We start from the raw sequence: 22,442 nt of genomic DNA, 5'->3' as shown, positions 1-22,442 counted from the left end.
GCCTTAACCATGTCTGTTTGGGTTTGTTTGCAGCTTTAATTAAATCCCTCTGAAAACTTTAGAGATCATACATATGCTACCGGAGGTTTTACACTCCCTGGAGAATGGAATCTCTTCTTGCTGGTTGCAGAAGAGTTGAACTACTTCGTTTTCAGGCAGTCTTCTGCTTCAATGATGACGATAATGATGATAATAATGATGATGATGATGATGATGATGATGATGATGATGATGATGATGATGATGATGATGATGATGATGATGATGATGATGATGATGGTGATGATGTTGACTGGCGGAACACATCTTCAGGGTGAACATGTGCACTCAGCTTACATGGCTAACCGTTTATAAAGACAGCTGCTGATTTCTGAGTTTCACCCTGTAATATGAAGCCTAGAAGACAGTGTGCTCAGGCAGGTGAGAAAGAAAAGTAAAAGAAAGAGAGAAGTAAAAATAGAAGTGATAGATAGATAGATGGATGGATGGATAGAAATACAGATATATAGAAATATATATCTGTGTAAGAAAAACTAAGGGAGGAGGAACGCAGGGAAGAATATAGATGCTACAGAAGGGAGTTGGGCGGGGAGGGGGCGGTCTGCACGCAGTGATTGGAAAATATCGAATACGCGCACGCGCTAATCCCATGATGGGTCTCAGTTACCGGGGGGATGGGAGGGGTCTGTGAAAAAAAAGTAGGACCAGGGCGGGAGCATCTTGCGCTCGCGAGCCTCGTCCCTTGCTCTCGAGCCTTTTGTGTTTGAAACTCTCATATCTCACATATCAATAATTCAAGCGCGCGAGAGAGAGAGCAGACGGAGCTCCCCCCGCGCGCTATGAGTTCTGCTGCCTCGTCACTCGTCCAGGGCCCCTCCGCACAGCGCGCGACTCCTGCTTATTGTGTTTTCAAGTGACAGCAAAGCTGCTGAGAAGTGAGGAGAGAAGAAAATAAGAGGTGAAAACTGGCGACTCCACTGGAGATGCAGGGACAGTAAACTGATTTCAGAAAAAAAGGAGAGGTGCCTAAAAATAAACCGTGTGGTTTCCCCTCCAAGAGACTCCGCGAGGGAGAAACAGTGCGCAGTGGGCAAATTCAATCCTAGAAGACGGAGTGGCATCTAGTTGTAAAACAAGCTTCATTAACGTTCATCTGGGGAACACTGGGAAACTCTTCCTACCTTACTTTTCTCAAGGGGGATAGACCCGCGGCGGACGGTGTGAAGACGAGCGAAGAAGTTCATCGTTCTGGTCCGGTATGTTGGCGTTTTGCCTCCTGGGTGCCGTGTGGCTCGCGGTGAGCCCGGCTCGCGCTCAGAACGAGACGGAACCAATCATCCTGGAGGGGAAGTGCCTCGTGGTGTGCGACTCCAACCCGGCCGCGGACCCCACAGGGACCGCGCTCGGGATCTCGGTGCGCTCCGGCAGCGCCAAAGTGGCGTTCTCCGCAGTCCGGAACACCAACCATGAACCCTCCGAGATGAGCAACCGGACCATGGTCATCTACTTCGACCGGGTAGGAGAATACATTTATGTTCTCTAAAATACCAACAAATCAAGGAAGGAAAGTTAGTTTACAACTGTTATCAGTCAGTTTTACGCCATTTTAGTTCAAGGGAATATTACTCTATACCGGATGACAGAATTATCAGCTAACATTTAAAGTTAAAGGTTTTGTGTGAGAATGTGTATATGGCTTGCTTTGTGTGACGGTTGTTAAATAAGTCTGGAAGGAATACACGTTGAGCTACCAATTAATGGCTTAAAGTAGACTTCAATGTCACACATTTCATAGAAACACCAGAAACAAAAATAGGATGTTTTTTTCCTATGTATTACCCTATTTTTCCTTTTGATGCACGTTGATACTACTAATACAAATGGTTAGGGTTAAAAGGTGTGTGTACAATTAGCCTCAGGCTGACACAGTTTAGGAGCATGTTGTGCATACATATACAGTTAATAGAATCCAGGGTGGATATGGTGGCTAGATTTATGCGCAGCTGCATCTCGTGCACCTCTGGTAATGGCCTCATGGACATCTCCACTCGAGATAACTAACAACGGAGCAGAAATTAATCTGTCTCTGACGGTAACGATTATTTGTATAGGTAGCAGTTGGGAAATAATAGGCTGATAAACAAGCCCTTTTAATATTTCAACTTTTCAGAGCTGACAATAAGGGATAGGAACTGACATCTCGCCAAATAATTTAGTAACGGAAGGTCGCGAGGGCTGAGTCCTTCCCGCCTCCCGTTAAAGGTTAATTCTCTCTCAAACTGCCGTTCAATTACACGCCATAGTTCGCCTCCGTCCATAAAACGAGTCATTTGGCTGCAGATACATAATTGAAAATACCATTTAAAAGATTAATTAAGTCCCCTTTCATTTCCCATAAAGTTTGGAAGTTCTCACAGAGGGGGGGAGCCTAGATAAAAGCAGACTATCAGTGGATCTGAATGTGTGGTCCGGGGCCTGAGGGGCCCTTAGAGTCCATTTCAAAAGGCTATCTTAGGAAGTATTACGAGATGAAAAAGTAGGCTAGAAAAATGAAATATGGACTATAGAAAAGGTTTCACTCTCTGATAATTAATTGAATATTTTGATATAATAAACCATGTTTATCTGAGAATATTACTAATCAAAAATTGTGAAGACTTTGCATTTAGTTGTTGAAATGCTCTTTGTTTGTGTATAAATTATTTATAATCTTGTGATCACAGAGTGCCTGAGTAGAAATCCTGTAAAAGAAAAGCAGGATAAAGTATTTTTTGTATCAATTAATTAATTAATTCTTTCTTTTTTCTTTTTTTTTTCTTTCTTTCTTTCTTTCTTTCTTTCTTTCTTTCTTTCTTTCTTTCTTTCTTTCTTTCTTTCTTTCTTTCTTTCTTTTAGGTTCTAGTAAACGTTGGGAAAAATTTTGACGAAGAGAGAAGTAATTTCATCTCACCGCGCAAAGGGATTTACAGTTTTAACTTCCACGTAGTGAAAGTTTACAACCGCCAAACTATACAGGTAGCCTTCTTTTGTGTGTTTTTTGTGTTTCGTATGACTTTTATGTGTGTGCCTTTGTGCCCTTCCACACTTTTTCTCCCTCACAAAAGTTGATTATCCGCCGCACTGGAAGTCGTTTTGTAGTTGAGATGTCTTTCCCGGGAGACAGCGCAGGAGGCGGGCGTTAACATGAAAGCTGGTCCCCCGCCGGCCCGATCATAATTAATCAATACATGCAGAGAGGACAGAGCCGAATCAAGCGCGAGCAGCCGTCAGAAGTGACGGGGTGCGGTGTAGAGCGCGAAGAGGGCCACGCGGCATCAGCAGCTTTACTTTCAGCACCATGGACAGCGACGTTTCCTCCTGTGTCTCAGCAGCAGGCTGCAATAGATTCTTTAGAAATATGAAAACATTAAGTGGAAGTTTCAGTCACATTGGACAGGTTTTATTTAGATATTAAAAATAATGTTTTCTATTACATTACATGATTTATGATTATTTAAAAAAAATTCAAAGCAACTTACGTGCACTTCAGTACAGACATGCCTATGGAAGCAATGTGGGGTTAAGTATCTTGCACATTTTAAGACTGGGAGGGTTTTTTGGGCACAACACATTACATATTCATTATTCTTCATCAACTGCCATTATTAGGTATCTCTTGAAATTCTTGGCATAGAACAACTGCATAGCTATTGTGTTTTCACATGAGTGTTCTTCATCATTATGCCACATGTCAATATGAGTGCAGAAGGTAGCATTTGTCCAGGTCAGTGCCTGCTGGGTGTGGGATCAAACCGCTGACCCTATGATTGGTAAAAGCCTACCCCCTGTGCCTTAAAAAACGCAAACAAATGTTGGCAGCGATAAGAAAGAAATTCAGGCAGAGGGACACAAAGTTTTAGGAGGTGCGAAAGAACACGGAAACAGCGAAGACTGGGAGTTTCACACAATGGATTGTATAGGTTTTTTTACATAGCCTAAGAGGGATATTTCATTTTCTTGTCCAGTATTTTGGCCACCTCCCACATTGTTTAAATAAATCCAAGCTTTTTGTTAACATTTAAATATTAAGTACATTTGAAACATAGCAAACGGACACAGGCATTTGAATTGTCTCCCTCTTACACACAGCACACTCATATGGGTTTTACGTATAAATAATAATGTTTTCCTATTTTTTGTTCCTCACACACACTGCCTGCAGTCTCACAACCCTCCTTTCATCCTACTAACTGGTGTTAACTATGCCTTAGATGCAGTCTCCAGATTATTTTCATGTGTCAAGCGATGAAGCACTTGAGCAGTCTAAAGCCCATTTCCAGCGTTTAACATACACGTGATGGCGCTTTACAAACCACACTGTGTTAATTACAATGTACCGCTTGCAAATTAAACTGTTGTGTAATTATGCTGTTGGATCCCCGGGTCTTTGGCGTTATGTTGTTCTACTTATACTTTATTATTGGAGTGTTGAATTAATTAGCATGGCAGCAGCAGTAACAACAATAACAACAACGAGGAGGGCGGGCGGGCGGTATGTGAGGGGTAAATGCTACGTGAAGCTCGGGCGCGCACTCCCAGTCATTTGTGTGTGACTGAGCGTAAATAGACAGTGGATGGCAAATACTGACTCATGGCACTATTGTAATTAACTCTGTGATACCAGGCAGAACACAATGCCTGTCACATTAACATTAGGAGTGTTATTTGTGCTAAGTTATGATGTTCTCAATATGAAACTGAGATATAAGAAGGAAAACAGTGAAAGAGTGACTTGAGATAAGAAGAGATGATTTCCTGACTGATGCTCAACTCTAGACTGGAGTTCCACACTCAAGTTGAAATAACGAAATTATTTTAAATATAGTAATATCATTTCAAAACGTATTTAGAAGCTGTGTTCTGACACGTTTCTGACACGAAAACAGGTGTAGGTTGTCCTCTCTCCTCCAAGCCTGCCGCTCAACCTCTTCCACTCATCCTCCCATCCATCCATCCAGCGCATCTGCTGTGTTGAAAACTCCCACTGTTTGATTGCCTTAGAGGCAGCTACTGTGGTGCATGCAGGAGAAGAGAGGCAGCGGGGAGAGGAGGGCGATAGGGATAGAGAGGAATGGCTGAGGACATTTAAAACAGTGTCAAAGGAGGAGGAAAATATGGATTGAAGGACAGGGTAGATGGTGAAAAAAGAAAGTGAATAGGAAACAAAGAAAAAAAGGAAATGAAATGAAGGAACACAAATTGTGGGAGGAAAAAGAAAGAGAGACGTCAGAAAATAACAAAGGATGGACAGGAAGGAAAAAGAAGGAGAAGGTTCAGGCAGGGCGAAGAGAGAAAAAAGCAGACATCATGAGTAAGTATTGATCAGTGGCTGCTGGGTAGATGTACAGAGAGAAGGAAAAACAGTTTGTTCCATCGCTCATCAGCCCTTTCCTGTGCAGAGATCTATCTATCTGTGAGGGTGAGAGAAGTGATGTGGGTGTCAAAAAGCAGCTGGATCTCTTTGTTTTTCGCCTAGCAATTAAACAGAAAAATTTCAAATTGAAACCAATATATCCTCTGTTCCAAAGAGAACTACCCATACCTAGTATCTCCTCTAATGAAAAAAAACGTTGTTTTTGAAACATACTTACAATATACATATCGAACACTTCTCTTTTTTTCCTTCGGTGTCATCTGTTATGCACAAATCAAACTGAAACAAATGAGTCCTACATCCCTTACTGAACATCGTATACCTACAGTGTGGAACAAAGAGCTTACGGATCAGAAAGGCAAACCGACGAGGCGCCGAGAGGAAACAACCAGAAGAGCTAGGACGTTAGCTTTTCTTTGAGCGGTCCGCAGCAGGTGGGCATCACAGTCCTGCTTAACTTCATGATAGAGCTAACTGACAGCTTTGCATTGATTTACATTATGATGGGTTCAAGCTCTATTCAATACACATTTGTATTGAGCAAAGGTTAATTGGAATATCTTGATACAATTATAAATTTCACTTAAATCAATACACTTATTATTGGTATGGTAATATGTTAGGGGCTTCATTAACCCTTAGATGCACAAGTGGGTCTTTTTTGGTTTTCTTGGAGTATCTTTGTAATTACATTTTTTTTTATCATTTCATATTCCAGCTATTCCTCAAAAAACATGTCATGTCATGCCATTCAAATTTTTTATTTACATTTTAAGAAATTGTAGTTTTTGTATGACTACCCCATGCTTCCATAAGTGGGTCAAAAATGACCCGCATGCATTTTCTATAGGAAAACGTTTTTTTTCAACATGTAATAATTTTTTTCTAAAAGTATAAATAGTGAAAAATTAAATATAAAATATTTGTAATATGAACCAAAATATAATACTAAATATTATATACAATATATATATATATATACAAGTGATTTGTCTTAACCAAAATGACAAAAATGGCATAAAAAGACATATTATTTTAATACGGGTCCTTTTTGACCCACTTATGGAAGAGTGTAGGGTCCAGGATTCAGGAACATTGGTGTAATTAGTGTGAGATTAGGGGCTTCATTAAAAAAAAGTTGTCCCACTTATTGTTACTAATCAGTCAGTCACTTGTATTTATTTCAAATCGCCGTGGAGTCAATTTTCAGGATAAAAACCTTACTTAGCCTGGAGATTTAAAGGAAAGACATATAGCAGAGTATATTGGAGTTCAGTGAGGTTTTGTAGTACGAATAAGTTACATTCTAAGCAGTAAAGTGCCGTAGAACACCTTAGCATTCAGAAATGGCATTCACAAGCCTCGTGTCACAGCAGCTCTGTAGGGGTGAACACTTCACAAGGAGCACATCTAATGCCTGTGCTGTGTGTGTATTAAGCCTTCCTGCTACTCTCAATTTCCCATTGAGGGATGGAAACCTGGAGGCACTGCTTCAAGCTGTTTATGAGCACGCTGCTCCGATTTGACCTTTACACGCTGCTCTTTGGGTTATAAGAACTTATTTTATAATTTGACCCAGAGCTGCTGCTTCTGTCTGCAACAAAGCAGAATCCTTTCAACTCTTTCAGAACCAGCCCATGTATTGCTTTAGTTTACGAAACACACATTGTATTATTATTTAACGAGGGTAGATGGGGGCATCCTGTGTTGTAGTAAGATATTTGACACCACATGCTCTGTTTTGAAATGCCATGCAGTCAAAACAGAGCAACACAAGCAGCCCCTGTCAATTGTACTGCACTAAGGCAAGATCATTGTTAGTAATTGCAAAATGGTATAATATAATTTCAATTTACTTAAGTAATTCCATTCTTAAACTAAATAGATTTTGTGATAAATGTCATAACGTATTGGTTTAACTCATTATTATGCATTTAATTTAACAAAATATATTTTGTGTTTTGTATTGGTAAGGATTTTAAAATCCAATTATATTAATAATATTATTATGAGCATGCCCTTAACCGGTATTAGCTGATTACAACGTTTTTTTTAAAGAGAATTTTGTTACATTTTACATTGTTACATGTTGGTTTTATATGATCGACAATGAATATGATGTGTGACTGTTTTCTATGAGGAAGTCCGTGAATAAAATAGTTATAGCGCTGCAATAACGCTACATGAGCACCACTTCCTTAAAGTGTTCCGTTTTAAAAAAACATTCACTCTTTAAAACCGCTGGGATCAAACTTTGAAAAAGCCACGTCCCTTCTGGATATCTTTAAATATCATCAAACTGTTTATTTAATATAGTCTGATTTGTTATGCAGCTTCATACTACAGCCAACATCATGCTAAACAGTCAAATCTAGGCATTAAAAAAAATTGGTGATGAGCCAAATACAACAGATTAATGTAGAAAATGGGCGTCTTTTCGTCTTAAAGCACCTAAAAAAATCACTCATACGGTCAATGTCACAACACTGGCATCATACTACAGCCTTTGTGTTAGGGAAGTGAGTGTCCGGCAGTGTGGTGGTGTGTTGCACATTTTTAAGTGGGAAGAGAATCAACAGCATGATTTTTTCTATGAAGATGAAAACATAGATATACACTAGTCCTCTACCACTGGCTCAGACCATGTTCATCCCATACAGAGGGGATGCAGGGGACAGAGACACCAGTCCAAGCCACATAAATAAACTCCTTATCTATTCCTATGTTCTCCTGCCTTTGAAATGGCGGAAGAGGCAAGGTGAAGAGACTAGATAATGAAGTTGGTTTGCAGCTGGCCAGAGAAACCGTATATCCTGCGAGTTGATAGGCCTCACACACAAGCTCCTTTCAAGGGTGTGTATTGACAATTCTGCTTTTTGTAGAGTCATTTTTAAACATGTTGCTGAAATGTATTCTGTGGATGGCAATGATGGCCTTTTTAATGTCTTAACAACTAGTGGATGGATTTAATTTTGTCCAGACTTGCATGGTCGCCTGATGAAGACCATCTGACTTTGATCACGCATTCTGCTTTGGGTTATTAAAGCTTTACCAAATTATTAAAACAATTTGTTAGGTCTCACTACCTGCTCATATCAATATTTAATTTTAGGATAAAATTCAACCGGGGTGTTCTGTTTAGGCGATGCAGTGAGTTATGATAAGTAAGAATACTAGAGGTGTGGGTAAGGAATACATTACCGCTAATTTATGCAATGTAAAATACCATAGGATTAACCCATTGCTAATGGCAGAACTACACTAGAAGAAACATCCAGAATGCTCCAGCATGACTGGTTTTCATCCTCCGAAACTAACACATTCCTCCAATCGCTTCACTGGCTACCTGTGGCGGCCATCATTCGCTTCAAAACACTGGTACTGGCCTACTGTGCCGTTACTGGATCCCGTCGTTCCTATATCCAGGACATGGTCAAACCACACACTCAAGCATGCTGAAGTTTGACCAAGATACCCCTCTACAAAAACTTGTTTGCTAGTTTGGCTTTACAAGGGTGAAACAAGCTCTCTGTGGATATTATGAATGCTGAGAGTCCACACATACTCCGTCAAAGTTTGATATACACTTGTTTCCCTGACATAGAGCCATGTCTCTGGGATTTTGCTTTATAGAACATTTATGATTATGAGGTTGTTTTCACGTTGCATGGCTTCGTATCACCACCGCTAAGCTTAAAACTAAAAGGTGGACTTCAGTTCGGCGGGATTGCCTTTAGCAGCCTCGTTTAGCCACTTGTTAGCAGCCACCATTTTTAGGACACACAGAATCTCAAAAGTCTATTTTAACCCAACTTTATTTCAGGCATTTAAGAAAAAACCCACTCAGAAAAAACATTGACTTCAAGAAAATTAAGATTTTTTTTTACTTCATACTAGTTATTTTCTCTAATGTGACATTTTTATGGATTTAATTGGTGTCAGATATGGTGGTGACCATACTGGTGACATGTCCATTAAAATCACCCATTATCAAAAGGATTCTCAATGTGTGCTATTACAAAGTCAAGTTCAATAAGTCAGGGAGTAAGGAAAAGACATGTTTCTCCCCGTGGGTGTTTGTGTAAATGGAATTTATAGATACCCCCTAACACACACACACACACACACACACACACACACACACACACACACACACACACACACACACACACACACACACACACACACACACACACACACACACACACACACACACACACACACACACACACACACACACACACACACACACACACACACACACACACACACACACACACACACACACACACACACACACACACACATAATCCATTATGGAAAGTTGCTCTGGTTAATTCTCAAGTGAAAGTTGTTGAATTAATTTTCTTTTAAATGAACAAGACCAAACAAAACATATTCATTACTGTAGACATAGTGAAAGCATTTACATTTTCTTTTGGCTTGAAGCAATGTTTAACTCAATAACTCTTTCCTGAATCAATAATTACACACAATCTTGTTGAAAGTTACACTCTTAATTGTGCTTGTAAATGTTAGAGGGACGCTATTTTGAGTCAGCTTTTATAATGAAAGTAAAACCATGGTGCTGACATCATGCATTCAGAAAGCTTTTAAAGAGGCACATGTACTGCTTGATGTACTGAGAAGTCCTTCAGTTAGTCACCCAAATCAAAGTCTATATTTTTGTGTAGCTTACAGCTTCAAAGTCTGTGAGCCTGGCTGCTGCATCACTACCAGTCTACAGCTGTGTTGATGTGTCAGAGCAAGACTCAAAGTCTGCCGTTTCTTTGGTGATGTCTCAACCAGCAATATCCAGAGGAAAAAAACATTTAAAATCCAATTTTGTAGAAGCCTTCATATTGTATATTCAGTATGGATTGGCCCTCATTTATAAAGAAAAATGGTCTTAAAGTAGTTTTAGTAGGTTCGCCACATCCTTTCTCACAGTAAAACAAATGTGCTGATTTGGGGATCAGGGCTTTAATTGTTCAGCCTTCCCAAGTATCGTAAAAACGGTCAAAGTATTATGCGTTCAAACTATGGCAGATTTTCTTAATGACAGTTCAACCTTGTCCAGTTTATCCAGAATTGCTAAACCTTGAACAGTGAATGCATACGTCATCGTCATCATCATGTGTGTGTGTACAAACCGTTTCCAGATTGAGACTTGCATGGCTTGCTGTGCCAATGCTACAGAGAGCAGTTTAGGATCAACTGCTGTGCTGGAGCCCAACGTTTTGTCGGAGCATAATGGAAAGACTTGACCCTTGTCAGAGGGGCCAGTTTTTAAAGTTGGAAAAAACAGATAATATTAAGTTGGACGTTTAGAAGCACAATCTTTCTTATTTGTCTATACGTGCTCCATCAGCATCAAATCATTGGTTCTTGGTTATTGGTGTGTTCGATAACAAATCGTATGAGGGGCCATCTGCTCTCAGTGAAGTCCTCATCTGACCTTTCTTAATGAATTGTCTTCTCTTGATGTGTTTTGACATTTAGCTGTTGTTTAGAATTTCCCTAAAGAAGAAATATGACGTTTGAAGGATTTGCCCACTGGCTTCCTTAACTTAATGATGTTGTTCCCTGAGGCTAAATTGATGAAGACTGGTAAAGATTTGCTGTCATTCGTAAGATCTGTCTTTTTGCCCTGGTATCAAATGGAAATACTTTAGAAAACTTCTGACCTTTGCTATGGTTGCACCCATCACTTTGCAACATGTCTTTTGGATTTGATCCATCTATTGCTTGGATTTCACAGCACTCACACCTTTGCTTTTCTTTCTGTGAAGATCCGAAAGCCTTCCATGATAAAGGCCATACACCTACCAATGTATCTGACTAGGTAGTACTGATAAACAGCAGACCAGTTACAGCTTTATTTGGTACTGGCATGTTTCAAATGAACAAGTGGGCTGCATTACCATGGTGTTACATGCTTCTTACCACTGTGCCTGATTTGGCCAATTACAATGAAAAGTTAGTAATTTATTTTATGACTAATGTCCTTTGTCCAGCAGTGCACATCCATCACTGCAGCACTGATAAAGGATAGAGATTCTAGAAGAAACAATGACTGTCTTTTGTTTGTGGTATCTACAATGGGACTGTACGATATAGTGCTTGAGGGGAAACTGTTATAATGCCAGTGCCATATACAGCAATTATATGGATTGATATTGGCCGGGGGAACAATGCTTTTCCCTCAATAGAACTAAATAAATAGCAGATCAGTAAGTAATCCTTTACATAAACACTTACTAATGCTGTTATGTAATTGTTTCGTGCCAAAGGTACCTTTTTTTTCTTCCAACTGACAGACATAACATGTTCACTCGTTCTTCAATTTGTGGACTAATAGCATTCAAAATGGCGTATTATACATGTTTACAAAACACATCTATGGCCCACTGAGAGTAATAGGCTTGTAATTGCATTTCTAGATTTGTATTTAGCTAGAAACCACCTACTGTTGGTTTCCACAAAATGTGCTCAAAAGGTACATCAACAAAGTACAGACATCAGAAAATTTAAAAGCTTGTTGAAGCCACCGAATAGACGGAGTTGACCTAAATAAAGTGCCCGGCCAGATTCTAATTATGAGAACAATTCAAACACAGTATGTTATAGAGAATTCTGCAAATTGAAAGTATAAGGAGCAGGCAGATAGTTGCAAATGCTAATAGGATTATATTTAGCCTCGTCATATATTTCCACAACATTATTACAAATGTTGCATAACAGTCTATTGTAAATCAGTATTTGCCCGAAGTACCTTCACTCAAGCAGCATAGTCTTAGCAGCAACCGTGGACTGGAAAGTTGTACTTCCACATGTATATTTTCCACATCTACGTGTATAAATATATCTTTTTTCACATTTAACCCTGGGGTTCTTGTCCTGTTATTTCCTGCTTTTAAATATTAAGTAAACATCCCTTTAATACTAGCCCCACCCAATTTTCCAGTTTTAATAAATACGTACATTTTTAACACTAAGAGCAATAGACCACTTTCCTAAAAATAGTCAGTTGTAATGTGCATGTCTTTCTATCACATTACCTTTAAAAGACCATCGAGCTAACCTGCTAACAAAGTAAAACATAAAGCAAGTGCAACGACACAAAACACAGCAAGCCAGCAAATGTAACTTATGAGTTTAATGTATATGCCTATATCTCTGTATGGATGAATGCTATATCAATAAAATCTCTCACATTCCCCCTGTGATGCGACCCTGGAGTAACTTTGCTAAAACTTCAAAAGGACTTCTAATACTGGAAACTTGGCCATTTCAAAGAGAGAGGCTGTCACAGGCCCCAGACATAGGCATCGTTATGCATGTATCCATCACCACATCTATATGTATCAGTCTGTAAAGATGGTGGAGAGAAAAGCAAAGAGAGGTGACAAGAAGGAGAGTAGTGAAAGCAAAGGAAAATATGGAGGAATTAAAGAAGAAGGAAAAAGGACGTGGAGAAAGAGAGACAGACAAAACAGTATCATTGTCATGTCAAGACTGTGGACTGGACAGGAATTGATGATGCAATAACAGGATGTCATCATGTCGTCGGCATTAAGTGGTGCACTGAGACGTCAGAAAACTTCTATTTACATATCAAGAGGCAGATTTTCATTTTATCTTTTATTCCCTCCAACCTTCTCTGTTCATTTCACTCCTATTTCTATTTCTTCTTTTGCCTTTTTTGCTTCCTCCCCATTACCTCCCTCTCCCACACACACCCCGTTACTCAACCAGTTAATTGGTGCTTATGCATTAATGAATCTGTTCGATGGTGGCCTGACACTATGCACAGCCCTATTATCATACTTTTATATTTATGGTTGGTCATTGTAAGGGTTCAGTTGACAGTGTGCATGTGTGTGAGAGAGTTTTCATTGGTGTGTGCTTCACACAGGCAGAAGCAACATTTGATCTTCATTAATAGAGGTGTGTGTGTGTGTGTGTGTGTGTGTGTGTGTGTGTGTGTGTGTGTGTTGTGTGTGTGTGTGTGTGTGTGTGTGTGTGTGTGTGTGTGTGTGTGTGTGTGTGTGTGTGTGTGTGTGTGTGTTTGTGTGTGTGTGTGTTGGAGGAAGAGAAGGATGGGGGGAAAAGGAAAGAGAGAGATAGCAAGAGAAAACCCAAAAGAGATTTGTATTCTTGCCTTGCTTTGTTATCTGAAATGTAATTTACTCACTTGAGTGAAACTCTGTAGAGCATTGCTCTAGTTTTTAGACGTTAGCAGCTTTTACACAGATGCTAACAGCTAACGTAAGCTAGCTTTCTTGATGATTTTAACACTGAACCATTGTTCAAAATGTAGCCATTTTAGGGGGAAAATATAATGTGTCACCTACATGTGTCAATGGCTACTTTTATGCATCCGAAACAATCTTTGTTTTCAAATGTTCAAAATGACTGGACTTTGGTTATAAAGTCTAAATAAGAGAACTGCTCTTGCTGATCCCTGCTAAAAAATATAACATGGCTGCATTGGGACATAACATAAAGCCGATATTTCTCTCTCATATGTGTCCTGATTTTATTCCTACAGAGTCAAAAATCTGTTAACTGTCCCATTATGTATTTTAAGAGTCAACATGCCAAAAGGCCATTATTGACTGGTAGGTACAGTAGGCCCAGCTTTGTTTCAGATCCCAGGTCTCACTTGCTCTACAAAGCAGAGTATTTAAATGATTGACTGCAACAAAGAGACAGTGTCTGCAGGGAGTCAAAACATGTGGGTTCAGGGTAGGGGTAAAGGCTTGTAAGTGTGAGTTTCACATGAGTGAATGGTTGGGTAGGTGAGAGGCGGCATTGTGTCTGCATGGTTTGTGTGTGTATCTGAGAGGAACAGAGAGATGTAGCGATGCTGGCTTTTCTTTGTCTGGCATCTCTGTCTCTGTTTGGAAGCATTACATGCACACTGGACAGGAACCATGCCTCCCCCTCCCTCTCCCCCTCTCACTATTCTGGCTGCCTTACTCTTCCTCTTGTTTAATCCCCCCTTCTATCCATCCATATGCATGTTCTTCCTGTCTTTCTCCCGCGTCTCTTCTCCCGTGCTTTTTTTCTATTATGATCTAGAGGTTAATGAGGCTAACTTGAAGACTTTGGCTGCACCTCTCCACATACAATTTTCTTTTTAGTGTCCGTCATCCGTATTGAAAGTAGTGCTCCGTTGGACGTTTTGGGTGGGGGAGGAAGTACTTGATATTTTTAGACTGGCCTCCTTTAAGTGTTTCTGCTTGATTTGTTGCAAGAAAGAAGTGGATGGTAAAAGGGAAACAGATACCGCCCCCCCCTTATGTTTACAAGTTGTATTATTGTGTGCGATGCTGTCAGGTCACCTTACATTTTCTTCAGTGCTAACAAAACACAGGACACACTGCCTTTCTTTTTATGGCTAATGCTAGTGTAGTTCGACACATTTAAACAAAAAGCTGGACAAATAGGATCAACCAATTATACAAATAAAAGGTTTTGTTACTTAGTGATCTAGTTTAAAAGTAAGAATCTTTTTTATTACTTTTCCTGTCAAATGTATTTGCCTCCTCAAATAAGTTTTTCAAGCAGTTAGATCGTCCCGCTAACTGCTGATAGCTACTGCAAGCTATTTTGATAAGTTGCATACAGTAATGCTTTCATTGTGAAAGAGAGAGATAATTAATTATGTTGTGAAAGCAAACCTTATGGAGTGGTGCAGTCATGAGTCTTCAAATCTGAAACTGAGTTTTTACCATTTTACCACTTCCTGTTCCCTTGTCTCAGAGTCATTGGTTTTTGTCTTTATGATTCAGAAAACGTCAGCAAATACTTCACTGGTAAACTTAAAAACGGCGTTTGCTAAGAAGTGACTTAATAAGACTAGGTCACCACGTCCAACACGGGTTCGCATTCAACACAGTGGTGGTGATGCATGGCATAGCAACCGTGGTATAGTTCGTTTCAAAAACAAATCTCATTGGCTTCTGTTGAGTGACCCCTTCTTCTAACTTCTGGATTGGCCTACAAAAATACTTTGATAGATTGAGCCACATTGTCCCCGTTCATTTATGTATACATCAATTTTGTATAATAATAATAATAATAACTGAAACTATTTAAATGTATTAAGCATCACTAAAGATTTAAAAATATTTGACAGACTCTGTATCCTTTTATCTCAAACCCACCATCTTCATCATAATTGCTAAAAATCCTTGAAAATCCTCCACTAAAGGGGTATTTAGTTCATTTCATTATGACCTTGTTTCCTTTATTTACCTCTTTATGTTGTTTGGAGCGTTGTCAGTTATTAATGATAGCCGACGCACAGCAGGAGTAGATCCAAATATAGTGTTTGAGATTTCAGAAGTGATTTTATTCTCATCTCATTCACTGCCTGGGGATTTTCATCAACAGTTTCCTATTTGTAATGAATCAAAATAGACCCTAATTCAGGAGGGTTTGCCTGTAAGGTGGCCACTCTAATTGGGTGCACTCTGCTGGAGTAGACAACACGTGTGGTGGTATTGTAAATGTTATTAGCTGAATTGTCCATGGAAATAATGAGTCAGGGATGTCAATATTCTGCATCCCTTTATTATAAAGACACAGGTAATAAACCAATTTATTGTACACCAGTTAATTACGCTGCAGCTGTGACTTGGTTTTCCACACATTGGCATATTAAACTAACGTATTCCTTCAGTCTAGTCCTTGAGTTCACTATAAAGAACCGTTTGAAACCTGCTGACATTGGTGACCTTTCCTCATCCGAGAGCATTTTTTTTTTATGTCACTGCCTCAAAGGCTGAGACTATTTTTCTGGCTCGGGACTTCAAAGTGAGGATGAATATGGATCAGGAGAGGGAGTACGATACTGTCAAAAGTGGAAGTGGAATGAACATACAAAAAGGAGAGTTATTTTCCCTACAGTACAACATGGGCCACGTTCAAAACAGAGAGTCAAGACAATGCTCTCTGAGTGATGCCTCCTTCGCCTCACATTAGTCCCAAATGACCACTCTACAGACAGAATAATAGGTGTATAATGATGCATGCAACACAGCACAATTTATATTTAAATTCATTAAGGCCTTAACTAGATACATTTTTCATCATAGTGAAATGAACATTTTGCCATGACCCAGCCTGTGTTTCTACTCTGAAAACAAAAAAAATAGTTTAAGTACAGTCTGAGTGTTTTCATCAAATGTACAGACTGGCTGACAGAATAACACACACATATTTAGAGACGCATACACACATTCCCACACATACAGATGCTAAGTTCAGCTTGCTATTAAGAGGAGTGCTGGGCCGAGAGAGCTCTTGACTCTGACAGGCTCTCCATCTACACACACACACACACACACACACACACACACACACACACACACACACACACACACACACACACACACACACACACACACACACACACACACACACACACACACACACACACACACACACACACACACACACACACACACACACACACACACACACACGCACGCACACACACACACCCACACACACACACACACACACACAGACCATCAGGTAGTTAAATGAGGTGGATAAGTGTATAATTATGGTAAGCTTATAACTGTGTCCCATCACTAGGCAACAGTTTTCAAATAATTTACTTACAGGTGGGGTACAGAAACATTTTGACGTATTTAGAGCTGAGATGTGATTTTCTATCTGGATTAAAGTGCACTATGGAAAGATGAAACATGAAAACTGGCTTGCTGTGTAAATAATGTAAAGAAAAATGGCGTGATGTCTGTGAAAAAAAACATTTTAAAAAGCACTTTGTTATGAGGTGGACGTTTGTACCGTACATCAGAGTTTGTCATGAGTGTATCTTTGTAGAGGAGACAGAGGATGTTTTCTTATTGATGAAAAACGTCCCAATGTTTTAACAGGAAACAGTAAAACAATTACAAGTGCTCCACCCGATATTAATGGCACCTCTACTTTCCGAAAAATCTATTCATCATTGTAAGCAATCCTACACAATTAGACTGTCCTCTGAACAGCAGTCATTTCACCAAGTGCCTCAAAGCGACACATGTTTACCAAGCCCCCCGGAACCATTAAAGCCATTTTCCCAGCGTTCAAACGTTGGTACTAAAACTTCTGTGTCAGTTCATTCCATGGTGTCATTGGGTCCCAAAATGACGTTTTCCCATTGGCTAACATTGGGAGAGAGAAGTCTGTTAATCATTGTATATTTTAATAGAATTATGTTTGCTAAATCCACTGCCCCAATATCAGCAACAAAAAGTTGTCAAATGTGTTAAAAACAAATCTAGGGTTACTTTTCCTCGCAATTGATTTGACTGAGACCCAGTGTATTTTTGTTTTCGAAAGTCATGCCATCTGGTCACGCCGTAACATTTTTCAAAGGATTTGAACAATTTTTGGAAGGCAAAAACACATTTAGTAAATAGCAAATTAACTGCATTTCTACAGCATTTAAAAAATATGTTCCTGTTATTAGTGCTGGCCCAGAGAGTTGCCCTCCTGAGCAACAGCTGCTCTTGCTGAAAGGGGTATAGGATCAATAAATAAGTCAGAATACATTTGTATATCTCTATAAAGTATTTTCATACTTTCATACGTCTTGCAGTGTGTCTATAAATGCAGTAGAACACAACCCCTGTGGTGTTTCTCTTTTCTTTTCAAGGAACAGCGAGTTTGCTCACAGAAAGGCGAGTAATCTCACAGGTTTAATATCAAGTGTGATCCTGCATAAACTGACATTTCCCCGAAATTCATTTCAGTTTGTTTCAGAACTGCAACTGTGCCATGGGTTGCATAAAACCATTCCTTAGCGAAGCATACAGGGGGAACAAATCCAGGGAGCGCTCATATTTCTGCTGCTGCTCAAAAGAGAAGTGATGAAAGCTGGTGTCTGGTGTGTGTGTCGTCTGGTCGGGGAAGAGAGGGGACGCTTCACTGACAGCTCCTTCTCTTTGTAGGAAGACGATGTTATTCCCCATTGAGACATTTGTCGAGTCAGACACCATGTGGGTTTGCTGTGTCTTTGTGTGTGAATGTCTCTCTAAGTCATTGTAAAATCTTCTCCGAGTGGTAATTGAATAAAAATCACCCTATATATCAATTGATAATGTGCTGACTGAACAGCACCAAGCTGCTCCATCCACAATGTTCTGTTGTATTATTGTTCTTACATGCATTGCTGCACAGGCATTTAGATTTTTTTTAATTCATTGAATTTTTTCATTAAAAATAACAAGACATAACAATATGGAAATGCCTAAAATGGGACACCCATATAAACTATCCAAAGCTTGAGAATATGGGCCCTGACACTTAACATGAAGTATTGACAATAGACAATGCTAACACATTTAAAATGGGAACAAGTGTATGATAAAAACTGAAAAACTACAAGCAAAAAAACCCACATAACACTAACCTAATACACTAAAATAAACTAATCCTTACTAGTAAATGGTTTTAGTACATTAAAGAGGATTTCATATATTTCTTTTCAGGTTCATATTTGTATTTTGTGCCTCTACTTTGACATGTCTCCATGCTTTAATGTTCATAATTGTCTTTATGTTTCTCATACTGACTGTGCTGCAGCACCTCTTTCACCCTCTGTCTGAAACCAGAGCCCAGTCTGCTCTGATTGGTTAGCTGTTTGGCCGGCTCTGTTGGTTGATTGGTCAACTGCTTAGAGATGTCCCGCCCCATAACCTATCACATGCAACGTGTTGGAGCACTAGCTAATAGAAGCAAGAGTGTTACGGTGTGATGTCATTATGTTGCCGCCAATGGAGGCGATTCAAGCAGCGTGTTGGAGAGAAAATCCTTCTAGGGGGAACTTTGGGATTTTAGCCTTTGAAGACCATTTACATGCACACAGACCTATTTAACAGGAAAGGGAAGACCCAAAAAATTATAATAGGGCCCCTTTGATTTTATCAATCTATACATTGGTATAAAATAGGTAAGACGTAATAAACAAAAACACATTAAAAGGGAAGATAATGGAAAAAATTCAATCCCTACATTTCCCTTCTCGTGTTGGAAGCATTAATGAAACTCTTTTTCCTGTTTGCCCTGCCCAGGTGAGCCTGATGCACAACGGGTGGCCGGTGATTTCAGCGTTTGCCGGCGACCAGGATGTGACGCGTGAGGCGGCCAGCAATGGGGTTCTGATCCAGATGGAGAAGGGAGATCGGGCCTACCTCAAACTGGAGAGAGGAAACCTAATGGGAGGATGGAAATACTCCACCTTCTCCGGCTTCCTGGTGTTCCCTGTGTAGAGGGAGAGGAAGAGGAGGAGGAGCAGGGGGTGGAAACGAACGAGGAGGAGCTGGGGAATGGCGAAGGAAAAGGCAGATGGAGGAAGAAGAGGGGCGTTGGAAAGAGCAAAGGAAGTGAATAGAAGAGGGGATGTGACAACAGACTCTGTTTGGGACGCTGCAGAGGGAGGAGGGAGATGTTAGAGATGTATGACACATTATACTTCGGTAAAAGAGAGAGGAATTATGAAGCCAGTACATGAAGGTGTATGGCCAGCTTCTTCACTTCCCTTCCTCCTTGTATCCATCCTTTTCATCCATCTGTTCCTCCCTCTGTTTTCTCCGTGGCTTGACTGCAGCTTTGGACAGCCAAAACCTTTTTTATTCTCTGCTGAAAGAAGCAAGTGATCATTTATATGTTCCAGCGTGTACTGAAGCCCGAGTGTAAACCCCCCCCCCCCCCTTCTTTCTCCACATTCATTCAATCATCGATCTCCATCAACATAAGCTTTGAAGAATGTTTGTTGAAGAACTGCTCCCCCATATCCCATTTACTGTGGATATTTGAAGTCATTTGATTTTATACATTGCACTGATTTCAGGTCAGACTCTAGCCCTAAAGTCAAACTCTAACTTCCATAGGAGGAACACCAAACTCTGATCAGGAAATTAGATGCTACATTTGCATTTCCTGTAAAGATATGTTTTACTTTTATTTTCAATAGTCAGTAACTTTTGAAAAGCAAGACAGTTATTTTTTGACCTCCCCCAGACAACTCATGTGTGTTACGTAAATGTAGCGCTACTTATACATAATCCAGACAGCAATTATGTTTCTGTAGAAAATGTTATAAGAAACACATTTACCTGATATCTTCCAGGACAGTTGAAGATTTTGAATAACACTGCTAGCGAGCACAATCTTTCAAAAAGCACTAGAAACTACAATGGCACTCAAACACCTTTGCCAAGGCCAATGGTTCATTCATGTGCTACTTGGATTGTCCAATTTCCTGGTTGGGAAGTCGCTCTTCCAACTTCTATGTGTTCACTGGTTGTAGGTCATCATGTGTTAACAACATGGACAAGGAAGATGTGCTTTAGAAGAGCATTCCTCAGAGCATTTAACAACCAGTTGATTCAGGTTTCTGAGTTCCAACTCAAAGGGGTGTTCATATGAGTTTTCAAAGTCAGGAATTAATTAATTCTCACACTATTGCCCGAATCGCTCAACGTTAATGTATGTGAAAAACAATATGCGTATCCGCCCCTTGATTCGGTTAGGCCCCTAAAATGTAATTCCTTCTTTCTTGGTCCACGCTTCACCGTAAATCAGGAAAGTAGTTTTCCGTAATCCTCCCGAAAGACAACATTCGGAATATTGGAGAACAATTACAAAGTATACATTTCACAAAACACGGATTTAAGTTAACTGTAACATTTAGAAGTTATACATACTCTCTATCAATCTTTGCAATACTGATTTGTGACTCTGGTGACTCTATCTAATTAACCTTAATGTGGTATTGATAAAAGTCACACAGAAAGCATTGCTATATGCCTAGGTTACCTCCTTCTGTGTGTTTTTCATCTCTCTGGCAGCCACACACATATTTAAATCCACCTCCATCCTTTCCTACCATGCTTTTATCCCGAGCTTCATCTCCCTCCTTCACTGCTGCTGTTTTCTTCAGACCCCTCCCTCTCCAGGATCCTCGTCTCTTTTTCGACTATGCCGTTGACCCACAAGTGCAGATTTCTCTCTTTCTTTACCTCTGTTATCCCCTCACTCCCCCCTCTCTTCCTTTCTGTCCCCCCCTCTCCTCCCTTCTGTCTGTCCTTTATCTGCTGCTGTACTCGTTTGCCTCCCAGCACGGATCCTTCCTTGCTTTTCTTCAATGTTGGACTTGGGACACTGAAACCAACTTACAACCACAAACTCTATAATATATACAGTTTATATATATATATATATATATACATATAGAGTATATGTATAAATATATATGCATATATATACATTTACACAGTATATATACAAAAGGATATATAAATATAGCAAAATTTAAGCCACCATTTCTATTCTACTGGTATTATGATGACAATAATGATAATTCTAATACTGAAAACTGAATCTGGTTTGATGACTATAATATCTGTATTTCCGTACTTCAGTGTTATATAAAAGAAAAAAATATTCTAAGAGAAACTTACTCGTGATTGTGTGTGGAAATCTGAGGCTGCCGTTCTGCTCTTCTGAATAAAAACATGCTTCTTGTTTTTGTTTTGGGTCAAACCAAGTTGTGGCGAAAAAGCTGAGACTGCTACTTATGTAAAAAAACCTACAGCTAAAAAAGTATTTTCATTTATCTATTTGTATTATTTGTACCTTTATTTTTTAATATAATTATTATTATTATGAATCAATCAATTTATCAAATGTTTTTCTTTTTTCCTTTGCTCTGAAATCAATAAAATGTAAATGGTACTTTTATTTTTCTTAAACCTACTTTAAGCCTGGCCTGGCAGTTTATTTTGTGGAAGCTGGCATGACTTCTGAAAGCAAACAGAAGCACACACAGCCCCTGGTGTGTTGTGTGTGAAACGGTGGGTGGTGTTCACTATATGTGTCTTTCTTGTTATTGTTTCCTCCTGTCTCCACATCTCTGTGGATCTTCACTTTTCTCTCTATATCCAACTCCTTCTTACTCTCTGTCCCTCTCATGGTGCCTCTTAACCTTTAATCTTCTTTT

General features: G+C 39.6%; 1 protein-coding gene across 1 annotated transcript; it reads left to right on the top strand.

Annotated features, from left to right (window-relative positions):
• Positions 1–718: 718 nt before the first annotated feature.
• Positions 719–22,177, top strand: cbln1 (cerebellin 1 precursor). Its single transcript, XM_079681148.1, has 3 exons — positions 719–1,516; positions 2,896–3,015; positions 19,513–22,177. The coding sequence occupies exons 1-3, from the start codon at positions 1,259–1,261 to the stop codon at positions 19,708–19,710; spliced, it is 576 nt and encodes a 191-aa protein (XP_079537274.1). The 5' UTR covers positions 719–1,258; the 3' UTR covers positions 19,711–22,177.
• The last annotated feature ends 265 nt before the right edge of the window (positions 22,178–22,442 follow it).

The sequence above is a fragment of the Notothenia rossii genome (genome assembly GCF_949606895.1).
Source record: "Notothenia rossii genome assembly, chromosome: 5".
NCBI lineage: Eukaryota > Metazoa > Chordata > Actinopteri > Perciformes > Nototheniidae > Notothenia > Notothenia rossii.
The sequence above is the reverse complement of the archived record's forward strand: the minus strand, read 5'-3'. Positions and strand labels throughout refer to the sequence as shown.

What these genes read in the sequence shown, in the direction of transcription:
- cbln1 (XM_079681148.1), top strand. Translation starts at nt 1,259, where the DNA reads ATGTTGGCGTTTTGCCTCCTGGGTGCCGTGTGGCTCGCGGTGAGCCCG. An exon ending in TGGTCATCTACTTCGACCGG is followed by an intron (nt 1,517 to 2,895) that starts GTAGGAGAATAC and finishes TCTTTCTTTTAG; the next exon opens with GTTCTAGTAAACGTTGGGAA. An exon ending in ACAACCGCCAAACTATACAG is followed by an intron (nt 3,016 to 19,512) that starts GTAGCCTTCTTT and finishes TGCCCTGCCCAG; the next exon opens with GTGAGCCTGATGCACAACGG.